The sequence below is a fragment of the Panthera tigris genome, chromosome F3 (assembly GCF_018350195.1).
Source record: "Panthera tigris isolate Pti1 chromosome F3, P.tigris_Pti1_mat1.1, whole genome shotgun sequence".
NCBI classification, from domain to species: domain Eukaryota; kingdom Metazoa; phylum Chordata; class Mammalia; order Carnivora; family Felidae; genus Panthera; species Panthera tigris.
Genome location: NC_056678.1, coordinates 68,947,306 through 68,975,256, shown reverse-complemented (window position 1 = coordinate 68,975,256; position 27,951 = coordinate 68,947,306). Strand labels below are relative to the sequence as shown.

Genomic DNA, 27,951 nt, shown 5'->3' with positions numbered 1-27,951 from the left:
AGTGACTTTCCAAGTGTTTCCAAGCGGTGAACACATCTGCTTGCCGTAGGTCTCTCTCATCCCTCTCTGTGTCGGTCTGCAGGTGAGCATGTTGGGGAAAGGGTTTGGCGATGTCGGCGAAGCCAAAGGTGGCAGCACCACGGGCTCTCAGTTCTTGGAGCAGTTCAAGACTGCTCAGGCCCTGGCCCAGCTGGCGGCACAGCATTCTCAGCCTGGAACCACCGCCACCTCCTCTTGGGACATGGGCTCCGCCTCACAGTCCCCATCGCTGGTGCAGTACGGTGAGAAGGGTGGAAAGTGACGTGTTGGACCATTACCACCAGGAGCTTGCAGGAGTCGGGGGTGGAGAATGTTTCTTGAAGTCAGGAGAAGGACAGCCACCTGGCTCGTTTCCCATGACTGATACCCTCTAGTCACACAGGCTGAGTTCAGAAAGCTAGGAAGTAGTAAAAAGTTGGAGGCTCGGTGTCTCTTTAACCGAATTTAGACATCTGCATCGTAGTTGCAGTCTTCTGTTGACCACGGAGTGTTTGGACTCTCCCTAGATTGGTCTTCAGTGTTTGAAAAAACGTTGCCTTAGGAGGTTTGTGGGCTTGGCATTATGTAGGACCTTTCGCTCTAAACACGGACAGTTTGTAGGTTCCTGTCTTACACAAGCAGGCTAATAGTGCTGATTTGATTAGGCTGTACTTAGAACAGATAGGATGTGTGATTGTCACTTTTGGAAATGAGAGTGAGTCCTAGATGAGGACTCGTTTATGTGACGTACTGATTCTTGAGGGCCTTGTTTACGGCTCGAGAGAGGATAATAGCGTTTCACTGACGATCATCAGCATCCCTGACCCCATGTGTACCGGGACTCTCCGTGCAGATTTGAAGAACCCAGACGATTCCACAGTACACAGCCCCTTCAGCAAACGCCAGGCTTTCACCCCGTCTTCAGCCATGATGGAGGTGTTCCTTCAGGAGAAGCCGCCCACGGTGGCCACCTCCACTGCTGCACCTCCACCGCCCTCTTCTCCTCTGCCGAGCAAATCCACCTCGGCCCCACAGATGTCTCCCGGGTCTTCAGATAACCAGTCCTCCAGCCCTCAGCCGGCTCAGCAGAAATTGAAACAGCAGAAGAAAAAGGCCTCCTTGACTTCTAAGGTACTTGAACTTTGTGATGGGTGTCATTTTAGGGCAAAGGTGATGCGGGATTTGGGAATCAAGATTGTGAGGGGATAGTTTGCAAATTTGAGACAGGTTTGTTTGTTTTTTTATCAGTCTTATAGTAAGATTGTAATAAAACCATTACCTTCTCGTTACAGATTCCTGCTCTGGCTGTGGAGATGCCTGGCTCAGCAGATATCTCAGGGCTAAACCTGCAGTTTGGGGCATTGCAGTTTGGGTCAGAGCCTGTCCTTTCTGATTACGAGTCCACCCCCACCACGAGCGCCTCTTCAAGCCAGGCTCCAAGTAGCCTCTATACCAGCACAGCCAGGTAGAGGGGAAACCTCAATCAAGACTCTTTTTGTCAGGCTTTTACCACTTTTTCTGTCTCTTGCCGATTCCTAGAACTCCAAAGAGGCCCAAGCCTCTGATTGAAGGAAAAGTAGCCGATTGTAGCATTTTGTTAAGCATTTCAAAATACTGTTACTAAGATTATCTGTAACACTAAACAGATGGAAATATACCTCTTGCATACTTCTGGAGTGTCCACGCCTAGTTCTTGTTTTTTGTTTTTTTGGTTTTTTAACAGAAACATCCACCACTTTGTTTTTGTTTTTAAGTTTTTATTTGAGAGAGAGAGCACATGTCCGTGTGCTGTTCCTTGTGGGGGGGGGGGGGTGGCTGGGGGGGCAGGGCAGGGAAAGAGAAAAATTCCAAGCAGGCTCCACGCTGGAACTCTTGAACCATGAAATCATGACCTGAGCCAAAATCAAGAGTCGGACGCACGACTGGCTGAGCCTCCCAGGCGTCCCCACGCCCAGTTCTTAAGAGGTGCGTATAGCACCTCTAACAGGAGGACCTTGGCATCTGGCTAAAAATGCTTTTGACATCTTTGGTCCTTTGGTGTGGGCCTTATGCATATGAAGGGTAGGACTCTGGCCTCCTAAGAAAGAGGTAGCATCAATAGATGACACAAGTAAAAAAGAAACTTTCCTACCTTCTCTGGTAAGTGTCACAAAGGGCCAACATAAGCAATAGAAAACCCTGGAGGATGGGGCACCTGGGCAGCTTGGTCAGTTGAGCATCCGACTCTTGATTTCAGCTCAGGTCATGTTCTCACGATTGGTGAAGTCAAGCCCCTCGTCAGCTGACAGCGCGCAGCCTGCTTGGGATTCTCTCTCTCCCTCTCTTTCTGCCCACCGCCCCTTCCTTGTGTGCACGTGTGCTCTCTCTCTTTTAAAATAAATAAATATTTAAAGAAAAAGTTCTGGCAGAGTTTAAGGGACTAGGCTATTTTCTTCAGTCCCTTGAATTTAAAAATATAAGCATCAGGTCCTTGCCTAATCTGTTGGATTATAATTGCCGTTAAGTCATGTGAATATTTTCATAGTTTTTCTCAAGAGTTTCTACCTAGTACCTTATATTTAATAGGGTTTCTGACAGAGCCAGGAGCCCAGAATTCCTTAAAATGAATGTGAGAAACAGATGACTTTCCCTGTGCTTAGGGTTCATGTTAGGATATATCAGAAGGATCAAAAAAGTCTATCCTTTCTGCTTTTGCCTCTTTTCTTAAAACAGAATGTAGGCGAGCAGTTTGAGTTCAGACCCCTGACTCTGTAGGATGTGGAAATTCCTATTGCTGTCAAGAGAAAATTGTCTTTTATTTGCTGCTGGGAATTTTCCTTTTGATTATAATCAACTTACTCTAGTAGGTCTCCAGCATGTCCTTAGTATCCGTGGATCTGTTCTGTTTTGGTTTTCTGAGATTTTCCTTCTGCGCTCCCCACAGTGAATCTTCATCTACAATTTCATCTAACCAGAGTCAGGAGTCCGGTTATCAGAGCGGTCCAATTCAGTCGACAACCTATACCTCCCCAAATAATGCTCAGGGCCCTCTGTATGAACAGAGGTCCACACAGACTCGACGGTACCCCAGCTCCATCTCCTCATCACCCCAAAAGGACCTGACTCAGGCAAAGGTAGTGTGGCTTTGAGAGTCCCTGGGTGCTGTTTAAGACAATATTGGGCAAAGTGTCTCCAGTGTTAGTGTTTCCCTTCTTGACAAATGGTGCTGGGATGCCACAGAAGTACTGACTGAGAAGCTGAAAAAAACACATTTCTGTGGTTGGAGAAATAAAAAAGTTCTTTGCAGCAAGCCTGGAGATTCATAGTCAGAAAACTAAAGCCAGCACTAGAGATTCGTTCTTTGTCGTAGGATCAAGGTCAAGTACTCGTTTTCTCTCTCGCGAAGATCTGAGTGCTGGACTTCTGGGTCTGTATCGATAGACACCTTGCCGTGTCTCGGCCCGGGGAGGGGACAGCATATGCCAGAGGTGCTGTGGAGCGGACTGACAGTCCCGTGCAGCCAGAACAGTGGGTGCTTTGGCTGAACGGTCCTCCTTCCCCAACCTCCCCCAGGGACCCCCAGGCCTCTCCTGTGTCTCTTCTGGGTTTGGGATCTCTTGAGCAGTTTGGGGGCGCTGCCTTCTGTTGCTTTGGGTCACACGGGGTTGGTCTATCTTGTTGCCATTTTAAATTCGTTTTGTTTAGATCGTCTGCATTATGTTAATCCTTTGGTTAGCTTACAGAATGTCTCTGAAAGATTTGTTGGTTGAAGTTAAGCGGAGTCTGTGCTAACTCGACTTTTCACTTGAGTTTGTTTTTTACTCTTCTGTTTTTTGTTCCAGAATGGCTTCAGCTCTGTGCAGGCCACACAGTTACAGACCACGCAATCTGTTGAAGGTGAGGCTTTTTCCTCTATGTTGTAGTGGTTTTCCTCTCTTTTTCATATGTTTGCGTTTCTTCGATCATAGTGGGAAGCACCCTGGCTTCTCTGGTCACAGTCTTCGTGTGGTCCTGCCCTGCTGTTTTCTCTCAGACCTGTCTCAGGGCTCTCTGACTTAGAAGAGTGATAGTACCCTCGGTTCCCTTCACTGGATAGGTGAGATCAGTGCTCTGAAATGTTGGAAATAAGAGAGTCTAGGGGCACCTGGGTGGTTCAGTCGGTCAAGCGTCCCGACTTCGGCTCAGGTCATGATCTCACGATTCATTGGTTCAAGCCTCGTGTCAGGCTCTGTGCTAACAGCTCGGAGCCTGGAGCCTGCTTCGGATTCTGTGTCTCCCTCTCCCTGTGCCCCTCCCACACTCACGCTTTGTCTTTGTCCATCTCTCTCTCTCTCTCTCTCAAAAATAAATAAATGTACAAGAAATTTAAAATAATAAGAGAGTCTATGTAATCACAGTAGTTCCTTATTAAATAACTTCCTCTCTTGTCTCGGGGACGGCTGAGACTGGAGTTGTCCATTCACTTGTCAGAGACACTCCCTTTCCGCTGATGGGATAGATAATTATTCTTTATTTCCAGGTGCTACAGGCTCTGCAGTGAAGTCTGACTCACCTTCCACTTCCGGCATCTCCCCTCTCAGCGAGACGGTGTCCGCAGCCTCCTTGCTGACAGCGGCCAGTCAACACTCATCCCCCCTGGGTGGCTTGAGCCACAGTGAGGAGAGTGCAAACGCTCCCACCACACAACACAGCAGGTGATTTGGGTCACAGGTGGATGTTGGGGTTGGGAGGAGAGGTAGAGTTCTCTGCTTCCGCCCTGTCCCTGCTGCCTGCCAGGGGCCGTGTTAGCGGGCACGACCTGCAAGTTGTGGGGTAGGAGAGAGAGGCCTGTTCTCTCTCCTCAGCAGCCCCGCTCGCTGTGTCTGCTCCCCACCCTGGCCGGCCGCGGAGCTCCCCCCGGTCTCCGGTCTTCCTGGTCCCATATACCGCCGCACGTCCTCGTCAGTGTTCTTGATGGAAGCTCCAGGTCGGTCACCACAGCACCGTGACTGATGGCTGCCTCTTCTTTGCAGCACGTTATCGACGCAGCAGAACACCCTCTCGTCATCCACGTCTTCTGGGCGCACTTCTACATCCACTCTTTTGGTAAGTGTGATGCGGCTGAAGAGGAAGGGTGGTGTTCTTACACTTAGAGGAGTCTAGCGGCGAGACTCCTGAGAAGAGATTCTTGGAAATCCCTTCGTGCGGTGGCGGAGTGATCGTTGATCTGAGGTTGCAGGAATGGACTGAAAGGATGTCGGAAGGCAGGAGAGGCAGGAGAACCTAGAGATACTGCTGAGCTCTGGGCCAATTCTCAAAGCCCTGGACGTGACTCCTGAAGCTTTGCCTTTTTTTATTCCTTCTTAACACTGAGGTGTGCGGGGCTTCATAGCTCTGATGGAGCCTGTGAGAGCCTCTGTGCAGCCATTCTCACTCCGTGGTGGGGGGTGTGTTGGACAGGGCTGCTGAAGATAATCAGGGTCCGGGTGTCCTCTGAAAGTTAAGGCCAGAGGAAAGCTTTCGATCCGAGAATTAAGTTCACTGTGGTGATTTAGGACGAGCATTTGTGGGGTTAAGCTGAGACGGCGAGGAAGACCCATTTGGGGCAAAGGTGTCTAGTCTGCCAGAAACCCGGGGGCAGACGAGTGCTAAGGCTCCCCTGGAAGACTCTTTTTTCTCAGGTATACTGTTTCTGGTTTAAGTTCATTAGAACTTGGCGAGCTACTGAAGGAGAACGTGGGAGAGAAGGCTAGGCTGTATTTCCCTGACCCGAACTGTTCGCTGGCCAGCCAGCATTGGTTCCTGGCGTGTTTGTCCGCATGTGCCCTGACGGGAGGGCGTGCAGCCGGTGTTGTTAACTAGATCCCTGCGTGACGCTGCGTCTTGGGGAACAGGCAGCCGGAGCAAACTTCGCGATTTCTTCTAACTCCTTTGGTGGAGGACACCCAGGTCTCTGCCTCGGCCGTTTTAATTGGGAGGCTGATGTGCTCTCGCCTGCAGAAGGGGCTGTGCCTCTCTCCTGACCTGTCTTGCTGATCGCTGTTTCCTCTTCTCATCCACTGCTCCCCCTTTTTGAAGCACACAAGCGTGGACAGTGAGGCGAACCTCCATTCTTCCTCCAGCACTTTCTCCACCACGTCCAGCACGGTCTCTGCGCCTCCCCCAGTGGTCAGTGTCTCCTCCAGTCTCCACGGTGGCAGCAGCTTAGGCCTCAGCCTCAGCAGCAACTCCACCGTCACGGCCTCGACTCGGAGCTCGGTCGCTACGACTTCAGGTAGAAGGTGGACGGCATTCCTCTGGGATGGAGGAGAGGAGTGATCGTGTGACTGGGTAAAAATGGGATCTCTCTTTTAGGAAAAGCTCCTCCCAACCTCCCTCCTGGGGTCCCGCCGTTGTTGCCTAATCCGTACATCATGGCTCCGGGGCTGTTACACGCCTACCCGGTAAGTGAGGCTGAAGCAGCTTCTGCAAAAGATGAAGACGGCGTGGCTACTCTTTACAGCTCCGGCTTCGGGTGGAAGACTGTAATTAAAATAGAGAATAAACGAGTGGTTGTCGCATGTAAGCAAACCAGTTTTTGATCTGCGTAGTTTGGGGCAAAAATCGTCATTTCTAGAGGGGAAGGACTAAACGGAGGCCACTCCTCCTATTGTATATTTTCTCTGTGTGAAACAAACTCTAGGCTTCAGGAGCTAAAGGCCAGAGTGCCCGCCTGGAATCCCTCTCAGTTTCTCAGAGAATTATTTTCTTGGGTAGGATTGAGTCCCTGTCTGTGAGGTTCTCAGCTGGCTGTGACCTGGGAAGAACAGAGCTCCCTGACCTGATCTGAGACTGCTGGAGAGTAGGTGGTTTGACAAGTGGTAGCTTTGTGTCCTGGTGTATCTTCTGTCAGATTCGTAGATTTGGTGCCAATTAAGGTAAAGGCTATTTATTTGAAATGTTTAAAAAGACACCCGTTCTTGCCTCTCAGAAAGTGTCTAAGCAAGCATCGTACACAGGAAACGTTCAATAATGGTTTGCACATTTTTTAACAATCAGCATAACGTCTTAGTCTCCATACGTTAGAGAAAACAAGTAAGATGTGAATCCTTTCTGAAAGAGATGAGTCTTAAGCTGTGTGTTTGATGGCCGTTCGTACCTGGCTCCTGTTGCCCCACCGCTGCCTCTGGGTTGGATCGGTGGTATGTGGCTCATGGCAAGTTTCGAGACCTTTCATAAATCACCCAGTCTGTACTTCACTTCTTTCTTCTTAAAGGGAACTGCCGGAAGTAACCTATGTTCTGTTCCTCCTAAGAACGAGGATGGATGTTCTGTTGACTGACTTTGTCCCTTGGCACCTTGGCTGGCTTCTGTGGTAGCCAATCCCTGTGAACACTGTTACGTGAACACTGTTACATGCTTGTGTCTTCCAGCCTCAAGTATATGGTTACGATGACTTACAGATGCTTCAGACGAGATTCCCCTTGGTGAGTGTGTGCTTAGGGCAGGAGGAGAGAGCGACCTTACAGCCTTGAGGGGGTTGTTTCAGGTGCTCGGTTGATAAGTCCCCCCCATTAGCTCTTTCCCAACCTATACCTCCAGACGCAAACCCCGATTCGAGATCAGGGACTGGGGGAGTGGGTCAGCTCTAAGGTAGCTTTTTTTTTTCATCAGTTGTGACCTCTTTAAAGTAAACAAATTTTAACCTTAAAAATAGCTCAGAATACCCTAGAGCTCTCTGGATGCTTTTTCTGACACGTCAGACACTTTGAATTACAGAAAGAGAATCTATTTTTTGGTAGTAGTGGACTGTTGGGGACGACACCTAATGGTTCGAGAGCATTATTGTTCCGATGGTCCCGACCTGTTTCCCGGTGGGCACACCCGTAGACCTCGCCTGACTCTGCCCGTGGCCGGGCGAGGGGGACAGTGTGTGCAAGAGTCACGGGGAGTTCTTACCAGCTCCAGCCAGCTCGCTCGCCGGCTGGATAAATGCAGCGCTCCCGACATCCTGCTTCTCACCTTGCGCTGAGCAGATGAGTGGCATCCAGTGTATGCCCTTTGTCTCTTCTAGGATTACTACAGCATCCCATTTCCCACGCCCACCACACCGCTGACTGGGAGGGACGGTAGCCTGGCCAGCAACCCCTACTCTGGTACGGCCGGGGGGGGGGGGGGTGCAGATGACAGGAGTGTGTGCTGGGACTGGTGGCAAAAACCTGGTTAATGGCGAGCAGGGACCCAGTTCTCACTTTAATGAAGACCTTTGGCGGAAGGTCTGGAACAGATGTGATGAACCCGGGTTGGTAGATTTGGGATGCTACTGAAGATGGCCATTTCCTTCTCGTCCTACTTTGTTGTCTCCCTGTGGTTCCAGATGACCCCCCGACAGGCTTCTCTGCCATTCTGCAGCGTTTTCCGGGAAGTGCAGGGGTTGAAATGGCCTTCCTCTGCTTGTCTCTGCTCCTGTTCCCTGCTCACAGCGGCAATCTGGTTGCCTCACTAGGCTGTGATCCTTGTTTTTATGCCTGACCTCTCTGACGTATCATTTTCCTTGACCTGTCCTTGTCTGCTGAGTGCAGCATGGAGTGTTCCTTGTGGAGGGAAAGCAGGGGAAGGCAGGGAGGGTGGGGCTGAAATCATGCTTTACTCTGGGAGCCTGTCTCCCACATCGTTGCCCAGGCATTTGACATCAGGCTCGACTAGCACAGTGCGGAGTGTGTGCTCAGCAATGCCAAATGGAGCCGTAGAGAAAATGTAATTCAAAGAATTGACCTTTAACAGTCTTTAATCGGCGTCTTCTGGAGTCCTGTGAAACCAAGAGAAGTAATTGTGCGCTGGGGTCGGGGGTGAAATAGACAGCCGGTATATTTACTCTCTCCTGTCATAGGTGACCTCACGAAGTTCGGCCGCGGGGATGCCTCCTCCCCGGCCCCGGCCACAACCTTGGCCCAACCCCAACAGAACCAGACGCAGACTCACCACACGACGCAGCAGACATTCCTGAACCCGGCGCTGCCTCCTGGCTACAGTTACACCAGCCTGCCATACTACACAGGGGTTCCGGGCCTCCCCAGCACCTTCCAGTATGGGCCTGCTGTGTTCCCTGTGAGTACCTGGGTTTGGCTTCGTTTTGGTGAAGAAGCTCAGCCCCTGGACCCTATCCTAGCTGCCTTCATGGCTAAATGATTTTTTAATAATGGATGAGGAAAAACCATTCCCCCTCTGTCCTGGGAGAGGTGGGGGCTGGAATTGGAGGTACTGGGATAGAGACTACCTGTTCTTCGAGTTCTCTAAAGAGGGGAGATGATACAGTCCAGCTTTGGACCCTAGACTGTCATTCACTCCCTCCTGCCACTTGGCAGTTGCCCTTCCTTCAAATTACCGTTTCTTGACTTCACTGGTAGATTTTCTAAAGCTCCGTAGGGAACCCATTTTCCTAAGCAGACTGTGGTCAGCTTGCCTCAAGACCATAGCCATCTGAGTGCCTAGTTCCTGGGGCAGGTTGGTGACGGTTCTCTGTCACTATCTCACCTCCCTTCTGGCCCTGTTGCTCTCCAGGTGGCTCCTACCTCTTCCAAGCAGCATGGTGTGAATGTCAGTGTGAACGCATCAGCCACCCCTTTCCAACAGCCAAGTGGATATGGGTCTCACGGATACAACACTGGTAAGCACCCCTTGACCCCAGCTGTCCGTGGTTTTTGCAGGATGTGACTAAAGGAGTTTGGGGGAGGAGGATGTGCTTGAGAGAACAGGGTTGGTGAGGTGTGCGTGCTAGCATCTGTACGTAGGGTTGTCCACGTCTGACCGACATGGGTGTCCGAGCGGCACCAGCAGACGTGCTTGGTGTCAGAACGTGTGTCCAGCCCTCACGATGGGAGTGCCCCGGGGCCTGCATTGGCTGTCAGAATATGTTGGCTGGCCTAAACTTCGGGTGGGACGCAGGACAAGGGGCCCCAAGACGTTACTGTGCTGTCAGTGGGGACAGGCGTGAGAACGTCTGGTACCGGTAGTTCTCAAGGAGAATCCCCGCCCAGCAGCGTTGGGTGGGTTCTTAGCCAGTGTGCCCCGGCGGGTTGGGCTTAAACCTTTCGGTAGCACTGCTTTTCTCACACAGCCCCTTTTCGTTCCCTAGCTGGGAGCCCTAGGGTATGGAGAGAAAGGTGTGGGGTGCGAGAGCTCAACAGAGGGAGAGGGTCCTTCGTTTGTATGGCTGGTCTCTTGGCAAAGTCTGCATATCTGATGGCAGGGCAGAGACGTAGGAACTGACCTGAAAGATAACTGGTCTGTCCCCTGCTCCTCTAGTGAGGCCTGTACCCCACTCGTGGAGGACAGTTCCATCGGCTTTTTTCAGTGACTTGTAGATGAATGTGGGGAGGAGGATTTTGCAGTTGAAAGAGTTGGGATTGAGGGCTCTTCAAAATCCTAAGCTCACGTGTGGTGTCATGGTGATTCGGAGGGGGCTGCATCTGTGTTCTTCACCACTGTGTGGGCCCCAGGTGGGTCAGCTGCCCGAGGGTTTCAATCATCGGGGAACTCTGAGCTGAGCACAGAGGGCAGTAGGTCTGGGAACTAATAACCAGATGGAGCTTTGAACTGTTGGAGCACTTGGAGTGAGTCCGGATTCAGCCTGGAGAAATCCTGAGATGCCCCGCTCCTCGTGGCTGCCCCTCTCACCGGGCGAGGTGCACCCTAATCCTTGGTGGGGACGATTGTCAGCTTTCTGACTTGGCGCGGCCCCATTCTGAGAACGTTAGATTTAGGTTTTAGCCGGACCAGGTTCAAGAATTTTAAGAGGTAGGTGATCGATAATAAAAGAGAATGGCATTACCTGATTCTGGAAATCCAAGGCTCTTATCTACCTTAAGAGTTCAGAAATCCGCTGTAACAGTCTTTTGAGAACCCCCAGTTCCCAACCCCGCGGAGGGCTCTTGTCATCCCGTGCCTCATCAACCTCTAAATTCATTTATTTTTATGTATTTGATTCCTTTTAGGAAGAAAATATCCACCCCCTTACAAGCATTTCTGGACGGCAGAGAGCTAATTTGGCCCAAGGCTGGGGGCTGTGTTTTGTGTGTGTGTATAAATTTGCACTGAAGTCTTGTTTCAGAAACCAGACCACTGAGGAGAGCCTGCCGAGCTGAGGCCATGGCCTGCGTGGCTTGGGGAAATGAGTTGGTGGATACCTTCTGGGCTTTGAACTTGCCCTGCCCCCGTTTCCCCCTCCCCCACGTGTCTGACCCTGTCTTACCCATTCCGAGTCCAAGCGGTGCAGCGCCTCCGAAGCATCAATGCACACACCTGCCGTTGCTCTTGATTTCTGGAAGGATGTAGTTTCACCTTGTAACAAAATATTTGTAGTCTTCAATAAACTGTGGTATTTCTTTAGCTAACTCTGGCGTTCTTTCCGTGCATGTCTTTCTGGACACTAGGAGCCAATGTTGTGCTGTGGATGAAGGGTGGAGGGGGGCCTTCTCAATCAAACCCCAGTGTAGCCAAAGGATGGAGAACTGTTACCTTCTCGGCGTGGTGATTTTATCAAGTGGGAGAGGGGGAGGCAGCGTCAGTTTTCAGCCCTTTGATTGAATGGTAAAGAAAGCTATTTGCAGAAAATCCCTGATTCTCCATGCTTAGTACAGCGCTTCACTTTTCACTCAGATCTTTCCTGTGCCTCTGACGGAAGCAGAGGGAAAGGACAAAAACAGCTTGGAGTGTCATGTCATGGCGAAAGGCAGAAAGAGGTGGCGTTTGGAGCTGGTTTAGGGAAGTGGCTTCCAAGGCCCCGGGCCAGATGGCTGCTTGAGAGCTGATTGGGTCTTTAGTGACCAGCTAGTTGATGACTCCGGCTGTGACAACTGTGCTGGCCTGCAGCACTGTTCTCAGTCCCTCGAGACTGCTCGGGGGTTGTGGACTACTCGTTGCTTTGCACTTGTGGGTGTAGCTAAGGATGTGCGGGAGAGGTTTCGTTCCACTTCTCCGTGACGACGGGAGCTCTCCCCACTCGATCCAGCTGCTGGCACACCGTCGCCCCTTTGTTTACAGAGTTAACTCGTCCGGCGAGAGCATCATCCTTCGTTAAGTGCAAACCTGGATACTCCACTTCCTCTGTATTTGTCCCCAGCCCTCTGGGGCTGCCACGCGGGGAGGCATTGGTTCTCGTTTCTCCTCCCTGCTGTCCACCTCCTGTCAGTGTGCTCGTAGCTGCTTGGGAGCGGGGGAGGGGGGGGGATAGGCGGGGCGTTGACTGTTGGAAAGCCAGAGAACTCTAGTCTGAGGAGCTTTCTTGTCGCAGGTGCAGGGGAAGTGGGGCAGCCACACAGGTCACGTCTAGGGCCTCTAGTGCTCACACTCGGGCTGTTAGGGCTGCTGCGGTGTTCTCTCGTGTCCTGCGTCTCCAGTCCTTTCGCCCAACACCCGGACCACGGCCTCAGGACTAGAAGCTGGATTTTAGCTGGTCCAGCCTCTGGGAAGACTGAGCCCAGGTGTGTGGGGCAGGGGCACTCCGGAGCTAAATTGCTCCCTACCACCCAGCTCGAGAAACCAGTTAGCCATTTGTCCTGTCCTGCATGGGGTGGCCCAGGGTGTCCACAAGGTGTTAGAACCTTTGCAGTGAAGATCAATCATCGTCTCTCGTTTCCCTCAAAAACGTTTGTATCCCGTCCGTCCCACCTCACTGTCGGCCCTCCGCACAAACCTCCTCGGTGCCGTAGCAAATGAACTGTCCTTAAAGTCAGGTCCACCACCAGTGATTGGCACACGGGCACCTGGGGTTTGAGAAGGAAAGGGAAGGCACTACCCCGTTATTCCCTGTATCATCCCTTCTTCTCCTTCAGGGCCTTTGGGGGGGAATTGCTGCTTGAGAAGGGGTGGTATTTTCCATGCTGTTTCTGCAGTTGTGCGATTTTTCTTTGGCACCTTCTTGGAGCGATCTGGGTTTGTGCTATGGGCGGGGCTTCCAGGTGAGGACACCACACGTACCGGGAAGATCCTGACGTGGTTGTCCAAGGTGGACTCCACCTTGGGAGGCTGCCTCCATCCTAGGCATTGGGAGGATTTGGGTTCTGGACTTTGACGGGGGAATTGCTCTTGAGTTGTGGGGGGACTTGTGATTTGGTCACTTTGGCACGGTGCTTCTGAGAAGCTCTTCCATCCGAGGGCCTCGAACAGCAGGAGAAGGATCCAGGGACACAGGCTGAAATGCAGTTTTTCTGAAGTTTCATTTTATCTCGTGATGAGATCGAATATATCTTAAGTGTGTTTTAAATTCTGAGTTAATTTTGAATTGCTTTTCCTCAAATCTTTGCAGAAAATTTGTTTAGTAAGACGCTGGATTATTTTATCTGATGGCTTTTTCTCGATCCATTGCCCCATACCCCAGGATACAGTGTGTATTTCAGTTTAAGGACTAGAAATCGAGATGAGGAATATGCTGTCCTGGTTTCCTTGGAGTGGGCCTGGTGGCAGGGGGTTTTTACCCGGGGAACACAAGTCATTGGGAGTATGGATGAGAGCCTGTGTCCCCGGGAGAAGCTCAGGGTGTAAAGCATGAGGACGTCGGATTTTGTGTTCCACCTGGACTGGAGGAGACAACATACTCCACTCCCTTCCTTACCCTCCCCACCTCCCCGTGCTTGGGCCTCAGTTACTTAGCTGGAAATGCACCTTTGTGTGGGCTCTTTAAATCCTAAGTACGTGGCCTAGAAGCGCCAGAATTGGAGACGCGGGGCCAGGTGAGCCAAGACTGACAACGGGCCGTGCTCTTGGGGTTGGACTGGAATGCTCCTTGGGTGCTTACCTTAGGCTGCGAAAGCATGCAGTCCTGAGCCCAAAAGTGTCTCTTTGTGAACAGGAAGATCCCAGACTACCTGTCTTCAGGAGCAGGACCGAGTGGAGTCTGGGTGCGTTGATTTGAAACGGATGTTAAACATTTAATACGTTTCTTTTGGGCTTTGGCACAAAAGCGTCTTGAAAGGTATATGCTGGTGAGGCTTGCCTGTCCTGTAGCCTTGCCCCACAAAAAGCAGCTCCCCTCACTCGCCCCCTCACATACATACTCAGTACGCACCTGGAAAGGGCAGACTTGGGGCATGAACCCTCATCTCTCAGGACTGACCTGAGCTGGAAACACAGCAGGACCCCCTGCAGTGCTCTAGCTAGAGGCTGCGCACACCGTCTCCCCCGAGAGGGGGGCCGGGCAGCCAGCTGAGCTAACTCCTGTTTCCTCCTCCCCCAGGTGTGTCAGTCACCTCCAGTAACACGGGCGTGCCAGATATCTCGGGTTCTGTGTACTCCAAGACCCAGGTAGGTGCCTTGCTCGAGGTACAGCTGGAAAGATAACGGACGCAGAGGAGGTGGCGTTGCAATGACAGAAGCTCAGTGAACAAGAACAACCTGAGAGATGTCAGGAAGCCCATCCCAGAAAATGAGTGGTCTCTAGATTTCAATTTCTAGAAGTTTGGAGTTAGCCCTCTGAGAACAAGCAAGAGAAGTGTTCAGGAAGGGGAGGTGCGGCCGATCGCTGTGATGCGGGATTTACTGTGCAGCTGTCCTGACTTTGCCCACCGCCAGCCTTCTTGTAACTTTCCAAGATGACGAGTACGGACTGAAGGGAAGCTGGTGCGATCCAGTCTTTGTAAAGACACAGTGGGAGCGACCGTGAGGTATCAGGAGTCCTGGCGGAGCGCTTTGTGGCCAAGCTCCAGGGTGGCAGTAGGGGAGCAGCTGCAGATGGTCTGCGACTGTAGAGTCACAGGGCAGCCTCACACCCGTCCTGTCGTGTGGGCCCCACGGCTAGGGAGTCCACGGCACCCCTGCTTCATGTAGGAGAGGACGGAGGCAGAGAGGGAGTACTTTTGTCAGGATCACACGGCTCCCAAAGAGCACAGCGGAGGCAGACCCGGGCACCCGGTGCAGGTGCGGTGCGCCTCCTTTGCTGCGTGCCGCTCTCAGTGGGTGGAGGGCTTGGGCTCAGAGAGTCCAGGGCTTGGTTTGCTGACCCCTTTTGCTGTCTCTCCCCACCCCCTGGACAGCAGTCCTTCGAGAAACAAGGTTTTCATTCCGGCACTCCTGCCGCCTCCTTCAACTTGCCTTCAGCCCTAGGAAGCGGGGGGCCCATCAATCCAGCCACAGCTGCTGCCTACCCACCTGCCCCTTTCATGCACATTCTGACCCCCCATCAGCAGCCGCACTCCCAGATCCTCCACCACCACCTGCAGCAGGACGGCCAGGTAATAGCTCTCTCCCCTCTCCTTTCCCTTCCTCTTCCTTCCTGTCCCCTGAAACTCCCCCCTTTCCTTCTCTTACCCTTCCTCACCACCGCCTTCACCCACCCCTCCCAGCGCCAGCCATGGGCACACAGCACAGACAGACACAAGCGCACACGACACAAGCTGCCGGCAGAGGAGCGGTCAGAGAAGGGGCCGGGCTGAAACCTTCTCCGCCCGGTTCCTTCGGTGCCTTTCTCCTCTACCTCCTGTAGCACAGCTGCCCTCATCCCATCAGACCTGGGTCACACCTACCCTCTGACCTCTCCCGGCCTCCCCCCTTCCCAACATTGTAGCTTTCCCTTCTAATGGTGGAGTTCTATTGTCAAAGTTTGTCCCTTTATTTTCCATATATCCTGGTTCTGCCTCAGCTACCATATTTGCAGATGATTCTGTGTTGCCCGCGCCAGCAGGAGGAGCAGGTAATGAAACTGAATGATGATGTGCTTGAACCCACTCCTTCCCGGCCCCCACTTCACCTCCACAGCCTCAGGGAACTCGAAGACAAAAAGCTGCACCGTCACAGATCAGGACACACAGACACAGACACCTTGCTGAGCTCTCTGGCCTCCTGTTCCTCTCTTGCCCTCCCCTCCCCGGTGCCCTCTTTTTCTTTCTGCCCTTCCGCGACTCTGGAAACACTTGGTTACTGGATCGGAACGGATTCTTGGGGCAGCGTCTGGAGCCTGGGGCCTCAGACTGTCTCTCTTGCCTTTTGGCTGAAATGGGCTCTCCGCTGTGCCATGGGGGGAGGGGGGGGGCATGGGCTGGTACAGGTGACCTCTCCTGCGTCCCAGGGAGCTGGGGAGCTGGGATAAGTAAGGGCTGCCTTGCTGTCAGAGACAGCCTTCCCAGTTGAGGTATTCGTGGGATCAACGAAAACGAAATCATCTTGTCACTCATCTCCAAGAGGCCATAACTCTCTAGAGAGAGTAGCCTTTTCTCAGAGCAGTGGGGGTAGGGGAGAAGGTGGGGTGGAAAGTGGGTAGGACTCATTCACAGTCTTGTCTCTGAAAGGTGTCCTGCCGTCTTGTCATCGTTCCCCCGTTTAAAGGCTGGAAATGCTTTCTTCCCTGTCCGAGGCACCCTAGCAGCTATAGAAATTAAATGTTCTATGGTTTGGAAGTAAACTTCAGAGTAGTTTCTCTAAGCAAGGGGAGAGCAAGAGTTTCCAGATCTGCATGTGAAGATGTCACAGATCTGTCCCACTAACTAGACACCTTTCTCCTCCTCCTCATCGTCCCATTCCCTGCAGACGGGCAGCGGGCAACGTAGCCAGACCAGCTCCATCCCGCAGAAGCCCCAGACCAACAAGTCTGCCTACAACAGCTACAGCTGGGGGGCCAACTGAGGCCCTGAGCCTCTTCTCCTGGTCCCATCTTCTGAGAGGGCTTCTCAGCCTGGCAACTACGGAAACGGCATCAAAGAAAGGAATGTGGGGGGGGGGGGTTCTGCTGCCCCCCCCACCCCCAGCAGCCCACCCCATGCCTCAGCTTCATGTCTGTCCATTCCCATCCCACCCCCCACTCTGTTGTATGTATTATAGGATTTGTATTTTCTCCTTTCCCTCCCCCCTTTCCTCTCTTCCTCCCCCCTTGCATTCAAGATTATGAAACTTTGCTGTGGGCCCTGCCTTCCTTCTCCTCCTGTTCACCCTGGTGGTGTATGGATGAGGTGGGGAGGGGGGACCCCCAAATATATATCAGCCCAACAGCCCTAAGTCTCCTCCTTTATTATTAGGAAACAAGACAACAACAAAAAAATGGCGTCATGAATATGAACAGCATTGTCAGATGAATTAGTTGAAGTGTTTTTTTTTTTTTTTTTTTTTTTGTACTGTGTCCTCAAATTTAATGGATTAATGTGTCTTGTATATATAAAAAGAAAACCTCTACCTTCAGCCTCTGCCCATTCTTGCTCCGTCTAGGACTTCCTCAGTCTCGTCAGTGACCAGCTTGGTGAATGAGCGTCACACACCAGCCGGGCCTCTAGCGGGCTCCAGGCTCCCCGAAGGCCATGGAATAAAAAGAGCTCTTTGCCCTTAAAAGTGCTGCTAGTATTTTGCTCTAAGGGAATTCCCTGCCCTCCTCCCCCAAGAACTTCACAGCCTAGAAAGAACCACCCAAATTCGCATCTCCTCCGGAAACTGCTCATCTGCAGCAGATTTCGGGCTGTGGAGGGAGTGGGAGCAGATACTGGGTGGAAAGGGAGAGGATTAAGAAGGAGCTGGAAAAAACGGCTTTGAAGAACCCAAGTGTAATGCAGATGGGTCCGGGCAAATGAGCTGCAGAGAAGGCAGGGTGACCTGCAGCTGTCAGATTGGGAACCTGGAGGTCAGCGCAGCAGTTCTCGGCAGTTCTCTGTACGGGAGGGGTCTGGAGACCAAGGCCGGGGCCCGGTGGGGGGGTGGTGGTGCAGGGAACGGCAGGCTGGAAAATTCAGAGACAGGAGAGGGGGTACTTACAGCTCCAAACTCCTCCCCCCCCCCCCCCCCCGCAAGCCTTCCCTGGGTTCCCCTCGCCCTCTCACCGAGCCTTTGCCCTGCTGGTCGCAGAGCCTGCCCGGTGGGCTCAGGACTCCGCTTAACGACACCCCTTTAGCGGGAGAGCGCTAGGTCCGCGCGTCCCCGACCGAGACCGACCGGGGAACTCAGACCAGAAGCGCGGGCGGCGGTTGCCCCCTGGCGGCGGCGGCCGGCCCCACGCAGCCTCACGCCGTCGAAGCGCCCAGGCCCTCCGGTGGCGGCGCGGGGGGAGGCGGCGCGTGAGGCGGGCGAGCTTCGGGAGACGCGATTTCGGGACGCCCGCCCGCCGCCCGGACCCGGTCGCGCTGTCCGCCCCGCCCGCGCCGCGCTGACGGCCGTTTTGCGACAGTGTGCTCGTTCGCAGCCCTGCTTTCCGGCAAGTGGCCCGACGCCTCGCTCAGTTTCCGGTCGCGGGGCCCAGGCTGCCGCCGGGTGCGAATGGGCCTCGGTGGGGTCCGCGGGTTCGAGTCCCTATTCGGGGATGAGCCTCTTTGATCTCTTTCGGGGCTTTTTCGGCCTTTCTCCACCTCGGAGGTTAGAGTGGGTCGGGATCGGACGAGGGTGGGGTCTTCTGAGGGGAGCTTGAGCCCTAACGCCCAGTCCTTGGGAAACCGCACTCCTCCGCCCTCGGTCACCCGCTGCGGGGAGGGCGCCGCGCTGGGCGGCCGCCGGGGGCGGGGATAACCGCGGTCTGGGGTGATGCAACAGGGGCCCGGGCGGGGGGACAGTGGGCAGGTGAGCAGGGCCCTGGGTCACTGCGGGGGGCCGCCAGGTGAGGACTGGCGTTGATAGAAACGAAAACAAAGCAAAAAGCCGACGGCCTCCCGTAGAAAACACATCCACACCCACGAAGCGAACAAAAACCCAGGGCCAGCCCTCCAACCCTCACCTCCGTTCTGCACACCCGATTCGCGTCCCGCTCTGCCGCCCACGAGCTGACTTTGTGGCTTAAAGTACTAAAATGTTGCTGGTCGATCTGCCTTCACTCCCAGCCACAGAGACCCCTTTTTTGGAGGGATGACTCGAGATGAAGATGAGGATGATGAAGAAGAGGAAGAAGAAGGAGCCACGTGGGGCCGTGGGAGCTCGAGGTTTGAGGGTCCGCAGCCCCCGGAGGAATTTGGCTTCGGCTTCAGCTTCAGCCCGGGAGGAGGGATGCGTTTCCATGATAACTTCGGCTTTGATGACCTAATACAGGATTTTAACAACATCTTCAGCGAGATGGGGGCCTGGACCTTGCCTTCCCGTCCTCCTGGTGTGTGGCTGTCCCCGGTCAACCTGTGGTTCCTGCTGGGTTGGAGGGTGACATTAGCCTGCCAAGATTCGCTGGGGGTTGGGGGGGGGGGGTGACAAGATGGGTGATATTGAGGTTTCAAAGAGCCCAAGTCCTGTCCCACCCCCAGCACCAATCTGCCACCTTCTGCAGAACTTCCTGGTCCTGGTCCTGAGTCAGAGACACCTGATGAGAGACGGCAGGAGGGACAGACTCTCCGGGACTCAATGCTTAAGTATCCAGATAGTCACCAGCCCAGGATCTTTGGGGGGACCTTGGAGAGTGATGCAAGAAGTGAATCCCCCAAACCAACGCCGGACTGGGGCTCCCAGAGGCCATTTGGTCTGGTGAGTGCTTCTGGGTGGAGTGAGAGCCTGTGGGAGACAGCTAATGGAGGGCAAGGGCTGGCAGCCGTGCGAGAATCTAACGGGGTGGGATCCCAGGCTCTCCACTTAGTGTGTTTATCTGTTCTCTATACTAAGCTTCTTGTAGGATTTTGGCAGCGGGGGGGGGGGGGGGGGAGGTTGAGGGAGAGGGGATGGGGATTCTGCTTTTTCTCTAAAAAAAAAAAAAAAAAAAAAAAATCACTGGTCTGTTACAATTCTGGGACAAGGCAGGATTGTCAGGAAGGATAGAAAGCGTCCATTCAGGAAAGCTTTCTTGGTAGAAGAAGAGAGAAAACAGGTAGGAAGGAGGAAGAGATGAGTAAAACAAAAGCTGTCCTAGGTGGGATTCTCTCTCCCAGGGAAAGGTAGTGTTGGAACCTTTGGGTTACGACCTCTCAAATTTCAAGTTGAAAGGTATCATTTCACCTCCTTTGCCTTCTTCTGCAGTTTGATGATTTGTGGCCTATGACCCCCCATTCTAGAGCCAGAGAAGACAACGGTGAGTGTGGAGGTAGAGGACATTTAACCTGCCCTCTCTTCTCCTCTGAAGTTTTTGTTGCCACACTTGACCCCTTCTTTCCCTTGGACTCTTGATTTTGTGTTTCCTCTCTCTGCCCTTCTAGATCTTGATTCCCAGGTTTCCCAGGAGGGCCTCGGTCCAGTTCTGCAGCCCCAGCCCAAATCCTATTTCAAGAGCGTCTCTGTGACCAAGATCACTAAGCCAGATGGGGTGAGTTGGAAGAGAGGGGTAAAAGGAACTGTGGCCAGGGGATGCCATGGAGAGCGCGATCTAGGTAAAGAAGCCAGTGGGCTCACCTTTATTGCTGTTAGAGATCTGGTCGGGGCTTCTCCTTGTAGACAGTAGAGGAGCGCCGAACTGTGGTGGACAGTGAGGGCCGGACAGAGACCACAGTAACCCATCAAGAAGCAGACGGCGGCCCTAGAGATGGTGAGTGAAGAGTGTGAATCAAAAGGGTCTGTCTCTTAGTTCCTTGGGAAAGGGGAACCCTTACTTTTCTAGCCTTTAATATTATTCCTCTCCTTGTCCTCTGCTCATCCTCTTTCATTTAGTGTGTCCTTGTGTATCACTTTCTTCCTTAGATCCAGAATCACCAGCACCTCCAGGCCTGGATGACACCTATTCCATCCTGGATTTGTTCCTAGGACGCTGGTTCCGGCCCCGGTAGCCTTGTTAAGCCTCAGCGGCCTTCAGATCCCTTCCACGCTTCGCTCACCATCCGTGTCTCCTCCTGCCACCTCGGCCTGGGGTGTGCGGAGCAGTGAATTGGGGGTATGTCAGTATGTGACTCACCCAGAGTGACCAATAAAACCTTTATTTATGCTAATTCTTTGGTCTTAGTTCTGTCCAGGCTGTTCCACTTTCTAGCAGCATCCAGGGGTTCCCAGATTATCTTGGCCCACGGCCGCCTTCTTCTTTAACTTTTTTCTGCTTCCAAACCCTGATTTGATAAATAGGGTCAGGTCCCCGGTAGATTATTCTTGTGGAAGAGATAACTATAGAGACAACTCCAGGAAGAGTTCTATCGGGGAATGCACAAATTCTCAAAAGGGGGGGCACCTGGGTGGCTCAGTCTGTTGAGCGTCTGACTTTGGCTCGGGTCAGGATCTCGCGGTTCGTGGGCTCCAGCCCTGCGTCAGTTTCTGTGCTGACAGCTTGGAGTCTGGAGCCTGCTTAGTATTCTGCATCTCCCTCTCTCTCTCTCGGCCCCTCCCCTGCTGGCGCTCTCTTTCTCCCTCTCAAAAATAAATAAAAACATTTAAGAAATTAAAAAAAAAAAAATTCTCAAAAGAGGAAGCCCGTGTGGAAATGGGTGATGGCTGCTTCCCTAGGATGGGGCAGTTCATGAGAGAATTTGAGGGAATACACTGGCAAATATTTCTTCCTTTACTGGCTATGTTCTTTTTTTTTTTTTTTCTTTATGTTGGAGAAAATATAACTAGCACAAACATTACTAGATTTTTTTTCTCATTAAAAACTCTTTTAGTACTGTGGCTGGGAGGGGCTGATTTTGTATGTTTACCTCTGTTTCCTCAAAACTTTACCAAAACGACACACGATAAAGGGATTTTTCTAAGGAGACGTATCACAAGAACAAAGAAGATATACACTGATGAAATTTTGTCTTTTTATTATATGTTTTGGTGAACAGAAGCTGACTTACCATAGCAAAGTTTATATTTTTCTTTATGTTTAGTGCTCTTTGTGTCATTTAGACACCTCCCCACCCAAGGTTGAAAGGACACTCTCCTTTATTTCTCCTTCACGGATTTTACTAGGTTTGTTTTTTACATTTAGGTGTTGTTTGTTTTTTAATGCTTATTTTGAAAGAGAGTGCATGGGGGAGGGGCAGAGGGACAGCTAAAGCAGGGAGCCCAATGTGGGGCTCAACTCCACAGAACTGTGAGGTCATGACCTGAGCCGAAACCAAGAGTCGGATGTTTGACTGACTGAGCCACCATGCGCCCCTGCGTTTTGGTTTTAAATCCACCTGTAATGTATCTTCCTATTTGCTATGAATCTATGAATCAGGGGACCGACTTTGTTTTTTTCTAGTTGGAAAAATACATATGCATATGTATATACAAATACTATAAATATATTTTATACACACAGATCGTTGTGCTGGGTCTATCTTTTCTGTTAATCTATTTGTCCACCTCTGTGCCCATATCACATCTTAAAATGGTGTAGTTGTATTTAGTAGAACATATACTCCCACTTTTGTTTCTCCCCTCTCTAACTTCTAACATGTAAGAATGCGATTGATTTTTCTAACCAGCTTTTCAGAGCATCACAGAAACACACGGAGCTGGAGACTAGCGGACATCTGTGGATGGCTCACAGCTTGAAAGCTGGAGACACATACAAACTAAAGAAGCAACTTGGGAGAAACAGTCTGCAGAGAGATGAAAATTTAGCAAGGATACGTCTTTAATGTCTTTAGAAATATAAGAGGATACGTCCATACAGCCAGAACATACTCCTATGAAGAGGAATAAACTTTGGGGAGTTAAAAAAAATGTGATGGCAGAAATGAAAATCTATAAAACGATTCTGACGATAAAGTTGAGAAACTCTCCAGGAAGGTAGACCAAGTAATAGATATATAGAAAACAGGCAGCAATGCACACCTGAAAGTAATGTTATATGTTAACTATACTTCGATTGAAAAAGATTATTTTCAAAGAAAATAGGAAAAAAAATAAAACCGGAATGGTACAAACCATCGATGAAACAGACCAAGAAAATATCCCAGAAGTGAAGAATATTTACTTCTAACCTGAAAGACCCACCATATGCTAAATACCAAGGATGAAAATAAACCCACTATTTCAGAACGCTCGAGACAAAGGAAAAATCTAAATAAGGGAGGGTTCAGAGGAATCGAGATTCAAGATTCTCAGTTGCATCTACCCAGATGTCCCTATTTCAAATGTCGGGATCCTACCCTAACCTCCTCAAGGTTAGGGTCCTAAAATACCTAGCCTTGGCATAGGAAGCCCGGGGCTGAGAATTCATTCTCAACAATTAACATTGGAGCTGGCCCTCCACTCTGATGCCCACTGGATATAGGTTAGGCTTCCCTTAAGGGCTGTCGTGGGGCCACCTGGTTTCACAGTCTGCCTGGACTTGGTGATCAGTTCTGTGGACTTAGTTTCTGTTTCCTTCAGGCTCTCAACTGCCGCAGAGACCATTAACGCGTATCCTTTCAACCAGTAACCCCTCGCAGCTGGCCACTGCTGACAATTTTAATAACTGTCCCACCTCGGCAAGCTAGAGACTATCAGTATTCTACCTACTACCGTGGGTTCTTGTCAGCCAGACTGTGAACAGTCACCCAGATTCATTCTAGAATTTGTGGAACCACGTCTGAAACCAACGGGCTTAAATTGGGTTCCTTGGAGAAAGACTCCCAACGAGAAGCTACGTGAACAAGGTTTACCGGGAAGTCCTAGTGCTCGCGGGATGCACCTGTAAGGAAGTGAGGAAGGCAAGGTGAGGCGAACGGGGAAACTGACACGCAACGAGGTTACAAGAGAGGCTTCAGCCGATCCCGTGGGGAACCTGGAAGTTGGAGTGGCCCCTTCAGGGTCGTTCCATATTGAGACGGAGAGGCCACGTCTTTGTATCCTGCATCAACCGTCGTCGACAGGCCCCACAGGAGGGCGTGTGACCTTGGGTGAGGCGTCTCCTGCCACGGGAGGCATTGCCATGAGGGAAGCAGCTGTGTGCAATCAGCATCTGATATTCCCAGCAGCTGGGAAATGGGTGCATTGGTCCCAAACAGGGCATCCGGGTAGAGCATTTTACCCACGAAACCTAGTAAAGGAGTATCGTGAACAGATGTGCCCGGGACTGTGCCAGAGCCCGTGGCCCAGTGCTCAAGAACCTCGTGAACTATATACGGGATTTTGTAAATGTATGTGTTTCCACCTACCGGCACATAAGCTCTAGGAGAGCGGGCAACGCATTTGCTTACCACCGCTTCTCCAGCGTCTAGAAGTTGACTCCTAGTTGGATGAACCTAACTGGAGGCTTGCAATAAGAACCAAGAAGTTGCCGTGTGTTAGGCGGAATCTGGGGGTGACAGGCGTGCAGAGAAAGGGAGGTGGGGCTCGGTGCGAGTGTGAAGCACTCGTCTGGAGCCAAGGCAGAGCTAGGGCACTCTAACCGGGGTGGGGCTCCGCGCGAGGGAAGCGCAAGCATCGCGTGAGTGGGTCTTCTTTCTGCAGTCTCCGGTCTTCACCCCAGCCTCTCTGGATGCCCGTGGCGTTCTGCAGGGGGGAAAGCTTCATGTTCCACACGAGTGACAGTGTGCAATAGGGGACGGAGGGTCAGAAGGTCTGGATCGGAATTCAGACGTCTCCCTTGAGTAGCTGCGCGGCCTTGGCGAGTCCTGAGGCTCTCCGGATCACCAGGGGCGGGGCGGGAGCAGGTTGCCGAGGCCAAGGGCTGGCACGGGATACTTCCTCCGGCCCACCGGCCCATCGGCACAGGAGGGGGCTACTCCTGGGAGGAACGGGGCTGACAGATGGAAGAGACACAGCCTGGGCAAACTCCAGGCTCTGCCCAAGAGCCGGCCCTTGGACATTCTCCTGTTATCTCTACTATCTCTGCGCTCGCTAGCCTACACACGTGTGCAGACATTGCTGTTCAGGCGCTGCGCTAATTGGTTTTAAAGTCTTTCCCTTATCATTCCCCCGCTCCCTGGCAGGCGGTGGTTGTGGTTGTGTGGCAGCAGCCAGAGACAAGGTGTCCCCACCATGTTGCATAGCCAGCCCTTGGCCGACGTCAAGGGCCGGCTCCGGATCCGCAGCCACCTGGCCCGGCAGTGCCTGGCAGAGTTTCTGGGCGTATTTGTGCTCATGGTAGGCCGGGTAACGGGGGAAGGAGAGAGGGGAGGAGGGCGAACGTTTCTGCCTCTATCTCTTCATCCTGGTGTCTCGCTTCATTCAACTGTGCATCATCTCTGTCCCTGCCCTTGTCCCTTCCGTTCCAGCCCCCGTCCATCTCTCCCTTCCCAGTCTTCACTCCTCCCCCACAGCTCCTCTATTTCCTTTCCCTCTATCGCTCCTCCCCCTTTCTTGCTGACCCCTCCTGTTACTTTGGTGCCCTCTCTCTCTCAGCCGCTCCCCTTCCCAGCCTTGCTCCAGGCTTCCAGGCTCCCCCTTCCTGGTCCTCCGCTCCTCAACTTCCCTCTCCCCACCAGTTGCTCACCCAGGGGGCTGGAGCCCAGGCCGTCACCAGTGGAGAAACGAAAGGCAACTTCTTCACCATGTTTCTGGCTGGCTCTCTGGCCGTGACCGTAGCCATCTACGTGGGTGGTAACGTTTCAGGTGAGGAGGGTGGGGTCTGGCCACGTGCATGTGTGAGTGTGTGGTGACGGTGACTCATGGACTTGTCTCCTTGAGCTTGACTAGTGCCCTGGACCCAGATATGCCTTGGCCCGGGCCAGCCCCTCCCCTCCCCTCCGTGTCTCTCTCCTCCACTCACCTAGGCAGGGAGCTGTGGCAAGGCTTTAGGGTAAGTCTGTCTTCTTGTGTCCCCCGCCTGAAGGCCTCGGTGTCATCTTGCCCCGGGGCCTCACCTTCTTGTGCCCCAGACACATGCTGTGCCAGTGGCCAGTGTGTCTGCCTTGAGCCCCATCACAAGACACAAACACGTCGTAGAAAGAGCGGGCAGACCCTGGGCTTTACTGTGTGAGCTCAGCAAGCTGCAGAATGTCCTAGAGCTGAGCCGCTCACCCGGTGGGGACAAGTAACATCTGCCTTGAGAGTTGTGACGCAACAGCGGCGGGACCTGGTGAGCACCAGGAGGCCACACCTAATGGATGTTGGTTTTCTCTTCCCGATCCTTGAAGGGGCCCACCTGAACCCAGCCTTCTCCCTGGCCATGTGCCTGCTGGGACGCCTCCCCTGGGCCAAGTTCCCCGTTTACTGCTTGGTGCAGCTTCTATCTGCTTTCTGTGCCTCTGGAGCCACCTATGCTGTCTACTACGGTAACAGGGTCGGGGCCGTCTGGGTGTGGCCAGGACTGCCTTGCAATGGTTTTGAATGGACAAAGATGGAAGTCCTGAGCCTCCCCTGCCTCCTGCAGATGCCCTACAGAACTATACAGGCGGGAACCTGACGGTGACTGGCCCCAAGGAGACAGCCTCCATCTTTGCCACCTATCCTGCCCCTTACCTGTCCCTGAACAATGGCTTCCTGGATCAGGTAGGTGTGAGGGGGAGACCTGGGAAGGCCCCAGTCTTTGCCCTTGTCCCCTGGGCTCCCAGACGACTTATTGTCCGGGCTCTGGGTGGGATATGGGGTTGAGTCTGTCTTTGTAGCACCCCCACCCCAGTTGCCTGTGTTGGACAGTCAGAGGACATGAGGTGGTGGCCTAGGGTGCTTGGGAGAGAAGGGGCAGCTGGGTCATCTGACAGCTTATGGGGGCCCCTCTGCCTCTGTGGACTCCAAGGTGCTGGGCACGGGGATCCTGATTGTGGGGATCCTGGCCATCCTGGACACACGGAACAAGGGAGTGCCTGCAGGTCTGGAGCCTGTGGCTGTGGGGCTGCTGATCCTGGCCATCGGGCTATCCCTGGGTGCCAACTGTGGGTTCCCACTCAACCCTGCCCGGGACCTGGGCCCACGGCTTTTCACCTACGTGGCTGGCTGGGGCCCTGAAGTCTTCAGGTGAGAGACAGCCTCGCCCCTCCAGGCCCTGACACCTCTGAGTCTGGGTCCCCAGCTCTCTCCTCTTCCCTAGTCCTCGCGGACTCAGGACAGTGCCCCTCATCTAAGTCCTGCTTCTCCTTTTCTCCCTCACCCCTTCTTCTCTCCTCCACCCTTTCCCCGGAAACAGTAGAGGCTGTGTTCTCAGGCACGTCTGTCCTGTTACCTTTTGGCATTGTGACCGCATCACAAGATGGGTATATTCACATAATTCCCTGAGGCAAGAGGCTGGACCAAGCTCTCCTGGGGGCTCCTCTCTAACCCTAACCGCTGTGCTGTGTTGCCAAGACTTGGTCTTCCTGGCGTCCATCCCCCCTGGGGCTGCTTTAGGGAGGCTCTCTTGTTACCGCCCCTGGTCCTTCAGGGAGAGGCCAGAGGACTCCCCCTGAAGCCTTCCTTATGTCCCTCTCTTGCAGTGCTGGTAATGGCTGGTGGTGGGTGCCTGTGGTGGCCCCTCTGGTGGGGGCGACTCTTGGCACAGCCACATACCAGCTGCTGGTGGCTCTCCACCACCCCGAGGAGAAGTCAGAGCCGGCTCTGGATCTAGAGTTTGCCCAACATACGGCCTGAGGCCTGGAAACTCCTGCCTCTGCCCTGTTGCCGCAGCGTGAGCTCTGATCCCGACACGGAGCCCTCGCCTCGCTTGTGGACACTGAAGAGGGGCCGCAGATCCGGGACGGTGGCCAGAGGACGGCTTCCTCCCAAACTGGGAGGGCGAACTGGGAGGGCCAGGCCCCTGCTGCCCTCCACACCCCGGCAGGTCTTCGGACCCTGGGGGCCTCCGCGGACACAGTGCCTCAAAGCGGCCGCCAGAGGGTGCGCCCGGGGAGGCCGGGGGAGGGGCGCTTCCCGCGGAGCTCGGCCCCCTCCCGGGCTCCCGGCCCCAGAACCTCGGCGCGGCCGCGCTGCCCTCGCGGGGCGGCTTCCCCCACATGGGGAGGGGGCTCAAGGGGGTTAACTGAGGCACGGCCCAGTGCCCAGGCGCTCCGGCCGTCCTTCCCGGAGAGGGGTGCGGGCCCCGGCCCGGGGGCGCGCGCTGGGGGGAGGGTCCTCGTTGCCCCGCCACGCGCCCCCGGCCCCCTCTCCTCCGAATAAAAACGTCCCGGCTCTCTATCCCCGGCTGACTCGGCTTTTTGGGGTGGGGGCCGCGGCCTCGGAAGGCCTAAGACCCCTCCGCCGCCCCGCATAAAGATGGCGGCTCCGCCTCTCCTCCCCTCCCCCCTCCCCAAAACCCCCCTCCCGCCCCCCGCCTCTGCCGCCGCCTCCGTCACTTCCGCCCCGCCGTGGCCGAAACTGACACAAAGTAGC

At 53.4% G+C, this 27,951-nt stretch overlaps 3 protein-coding genes, 1 long non-coding RNA gene and 1 other non-coding gene across 26 annotated transcripts in view; 4 read left to right on the top strand and 1 right to left on the bottom strand.

The window, feature by feature from the left end:
* Positions 1 to 17,231, top strand: part of UBAP2L (ubiquitin associated protein 2 like) — a 39,631-nt gene extending 22,400 nt beyond the window's left edge. For 5 of the 21 annotated variants that reach the window (XM_042976802.1, XM_042976805.1, XM_042976801.1 and 2 more), the window contains 16 exons: positions 83 to 281; positions 872 to 1,149; positions 1,311 to 1,483; positions 2,942 to 3,131; positions 3,840 to 3,894; positions 4,517 to 4,691; positions 5,010 to 5,082; positions 6,055 to 6,250; positions 6,331 to 6,419; positions 7,389 to 7,442; positions 8,030 to 8,111; positions 8,846 to 9,063; positions 9,517 to 9,622; positions 14,189 to 14,256; positions 14,985 to 15,182; positions 15,590 to 16,051. In XM_042976802.1, the coding sequence (XP_042832736.1) occupies positions 83 to 281; positions 872 to 1,149; positions 1,311 to 1,483; positions 2,942 to 3,131; positions 3,840 to 3,894; positions 4,517 to 4,691; positions 5,010 to 5,082; positions 6,055 to 6,250; positions 6,331 to 6,419; positions 7,389 to 7,442; positions 8,030 to 8,111; positions 8,846 to 9,063; positions 9,517 to 9,622; positions 14,189 to 14,256; positions 14,985 to 15,182; positions 15,590 to 16,036 (2,601 nt within the window). In that variant the 3' untranslated portion in view covers positions 16,037 to 16,051. Of the gene's footprint in view, positions 1 to 82; positions 282 to 871; positions 1,150 to 1,310; positions 1,484 to 2,941; positions 3,132 to 3,839; positions 3,895 to 4,516; positions 4,692 to 5,009; positions 5,083 to 6,054; positions 6,251 to 6,330; positions 6,420 to 7,388; positions 7,443 to 8,029; positions 8,112 to 8,845; positions 9,064 to 9,516; positions 9,623 to 10,949; positions 11,344 to 14,188; positions 14,257 to 14,984; positions 15,183 to 15,589; positions 16,052 to 16,473; positions 16,974 to 17,145 lie in introns of those variants that run through there. The other 16 variants (XM_042976807.1, XM_042976806.1, XM_042976819.1 and 13 more) reach the window with 10 other exon arrangements.
* LOC122236056 lies at positions 7,832 to 7,967 on the top strand. Its single transcript, XR_006214262.1, has one exon. It is a non-coding gene; the product is annotated as a small nucleolar RNA SNORA58 (small nucleolar RNA).
* Positions 16,935 to 17,971, bottom strand: LOC122235994. Its single transcript, XR_006214193.1, has 2 exons — positions 17,748 to 17,971; positions 16,935 to 17,647 (listed from the first exon to the last, which is right to left on the bottom strand). It is a non-coding gene; the product is annotated as an uncharacterized LOC122235994 (long non-coding RNA).
* Positions 17,972 to 18,128: 157 nt separating this feature from the next.
* On the top strand, positions 18,129 to 20,747 carry HAX1 (HCLS1 associated protein X-1). Its single transcript, XM_042976823.1, has 7 exons — positions 18,129 to 18,276; positions 18,735 to 18,997; positions 19,169 to 19,362; positions 19,849 to 19,900; positions 20,025 to 20,131; positions 20,260 to 20,350; positions 20,503 to 20,747. Exons 1-7 carry the CDS (start codon positions 18,224 to 18,226, stop codon positions 20,586 to 20,588), a joined length of 846 nt encoding a protein of 281 aa, XP_042832757.1. The 5' UTR covers positions 18,129 to 18,223; the 3' UTR covers positions 20,589 to 20,747.
* A 1,460-nt stretch (positions 20,748 to 22,207) lies between these two features.
* Positions 22,208 to 27,744, top strand: AQP10 (aquaporin 10). 2 transcript variants are annotated; one of them, XM_042975978.1, is made up of 7 exons: positions 22,208 to 23,419; positions 24,639 to 24,792; positions 25,134 to 25,260; positions 25,785 to 25,922; positions 26,021 to 26,139; positions 26,387 to 26,604; positions 27,060 to 27,744. In XM_042975978.1, exons 2-7 carry the CDS (start codon positions 24,688 to 24,690, stop codon positions 27,211 to 27,213), a joined length of 861 nt encoding a protein of 286 aa, XP_042831912.1. In that variant the 5' UTR covers positions 22,208 to 23,419; positions 24,639 to 24,687; the 3' UTR covers positions 27,214 to 27,744. The 2 variants fall into 2 exon arrangements, with proteins under 2 accessions (XP_042831912.1, XP_007087991.3); XM_007087929.3 differs by having other exon boundaries at positions 22,208 to 24,792.
* Positions 27,745 to 27,951: the final 207 nt, after the last annotated feature.

Bases quoted from the DNA above. Each gene is read 5' to 3' on its own strand.
- HAX1 (XM_042976823.1), top strand. From the start codon at position 18,224: ATGAGCCTCTTTGATCTCTTTCGGGGCTTTTTCGGCCTTTCTCCACCT. The intron at 19,901-20,024 runs GTGAGTGTGGAG...CTGCCCTTCTAG, and splicing joins TAGAGCCAGAGAAGACAACG to ATCTTGATTCCCAGGTTTCC. The intron at 20,132-20,259 runs GTGAGTTGGAAG...TTCTCCTTGTAG, and splicing joins AGATCACTAAGCCAGATGGG to ACAGTAGAGGAGCGCCGAAC.
- AQP10 (XM_042975978.1), top strand. From the start codon at position 24,688: ATGTTGCATAGCCAGCCCTTGGCCGACGTCAAGGGCCGGCTCCGGATC. The intron at 25,261-25,784 runs GTGAGGAGGGTG...CGATCCTTGAAG, and splicing joins CGTGGGTGGTAACGTTTCAG to GGGCCCACCTGAACCCAGCC. The intron at 26,605-27,059 runs GTGAGAGACAGC...CCTCTCTTGCAG, and splicing joins TGGGGCCCTGAAGTCTTCAG to TGCTGGTAATGGCTGGTGGT.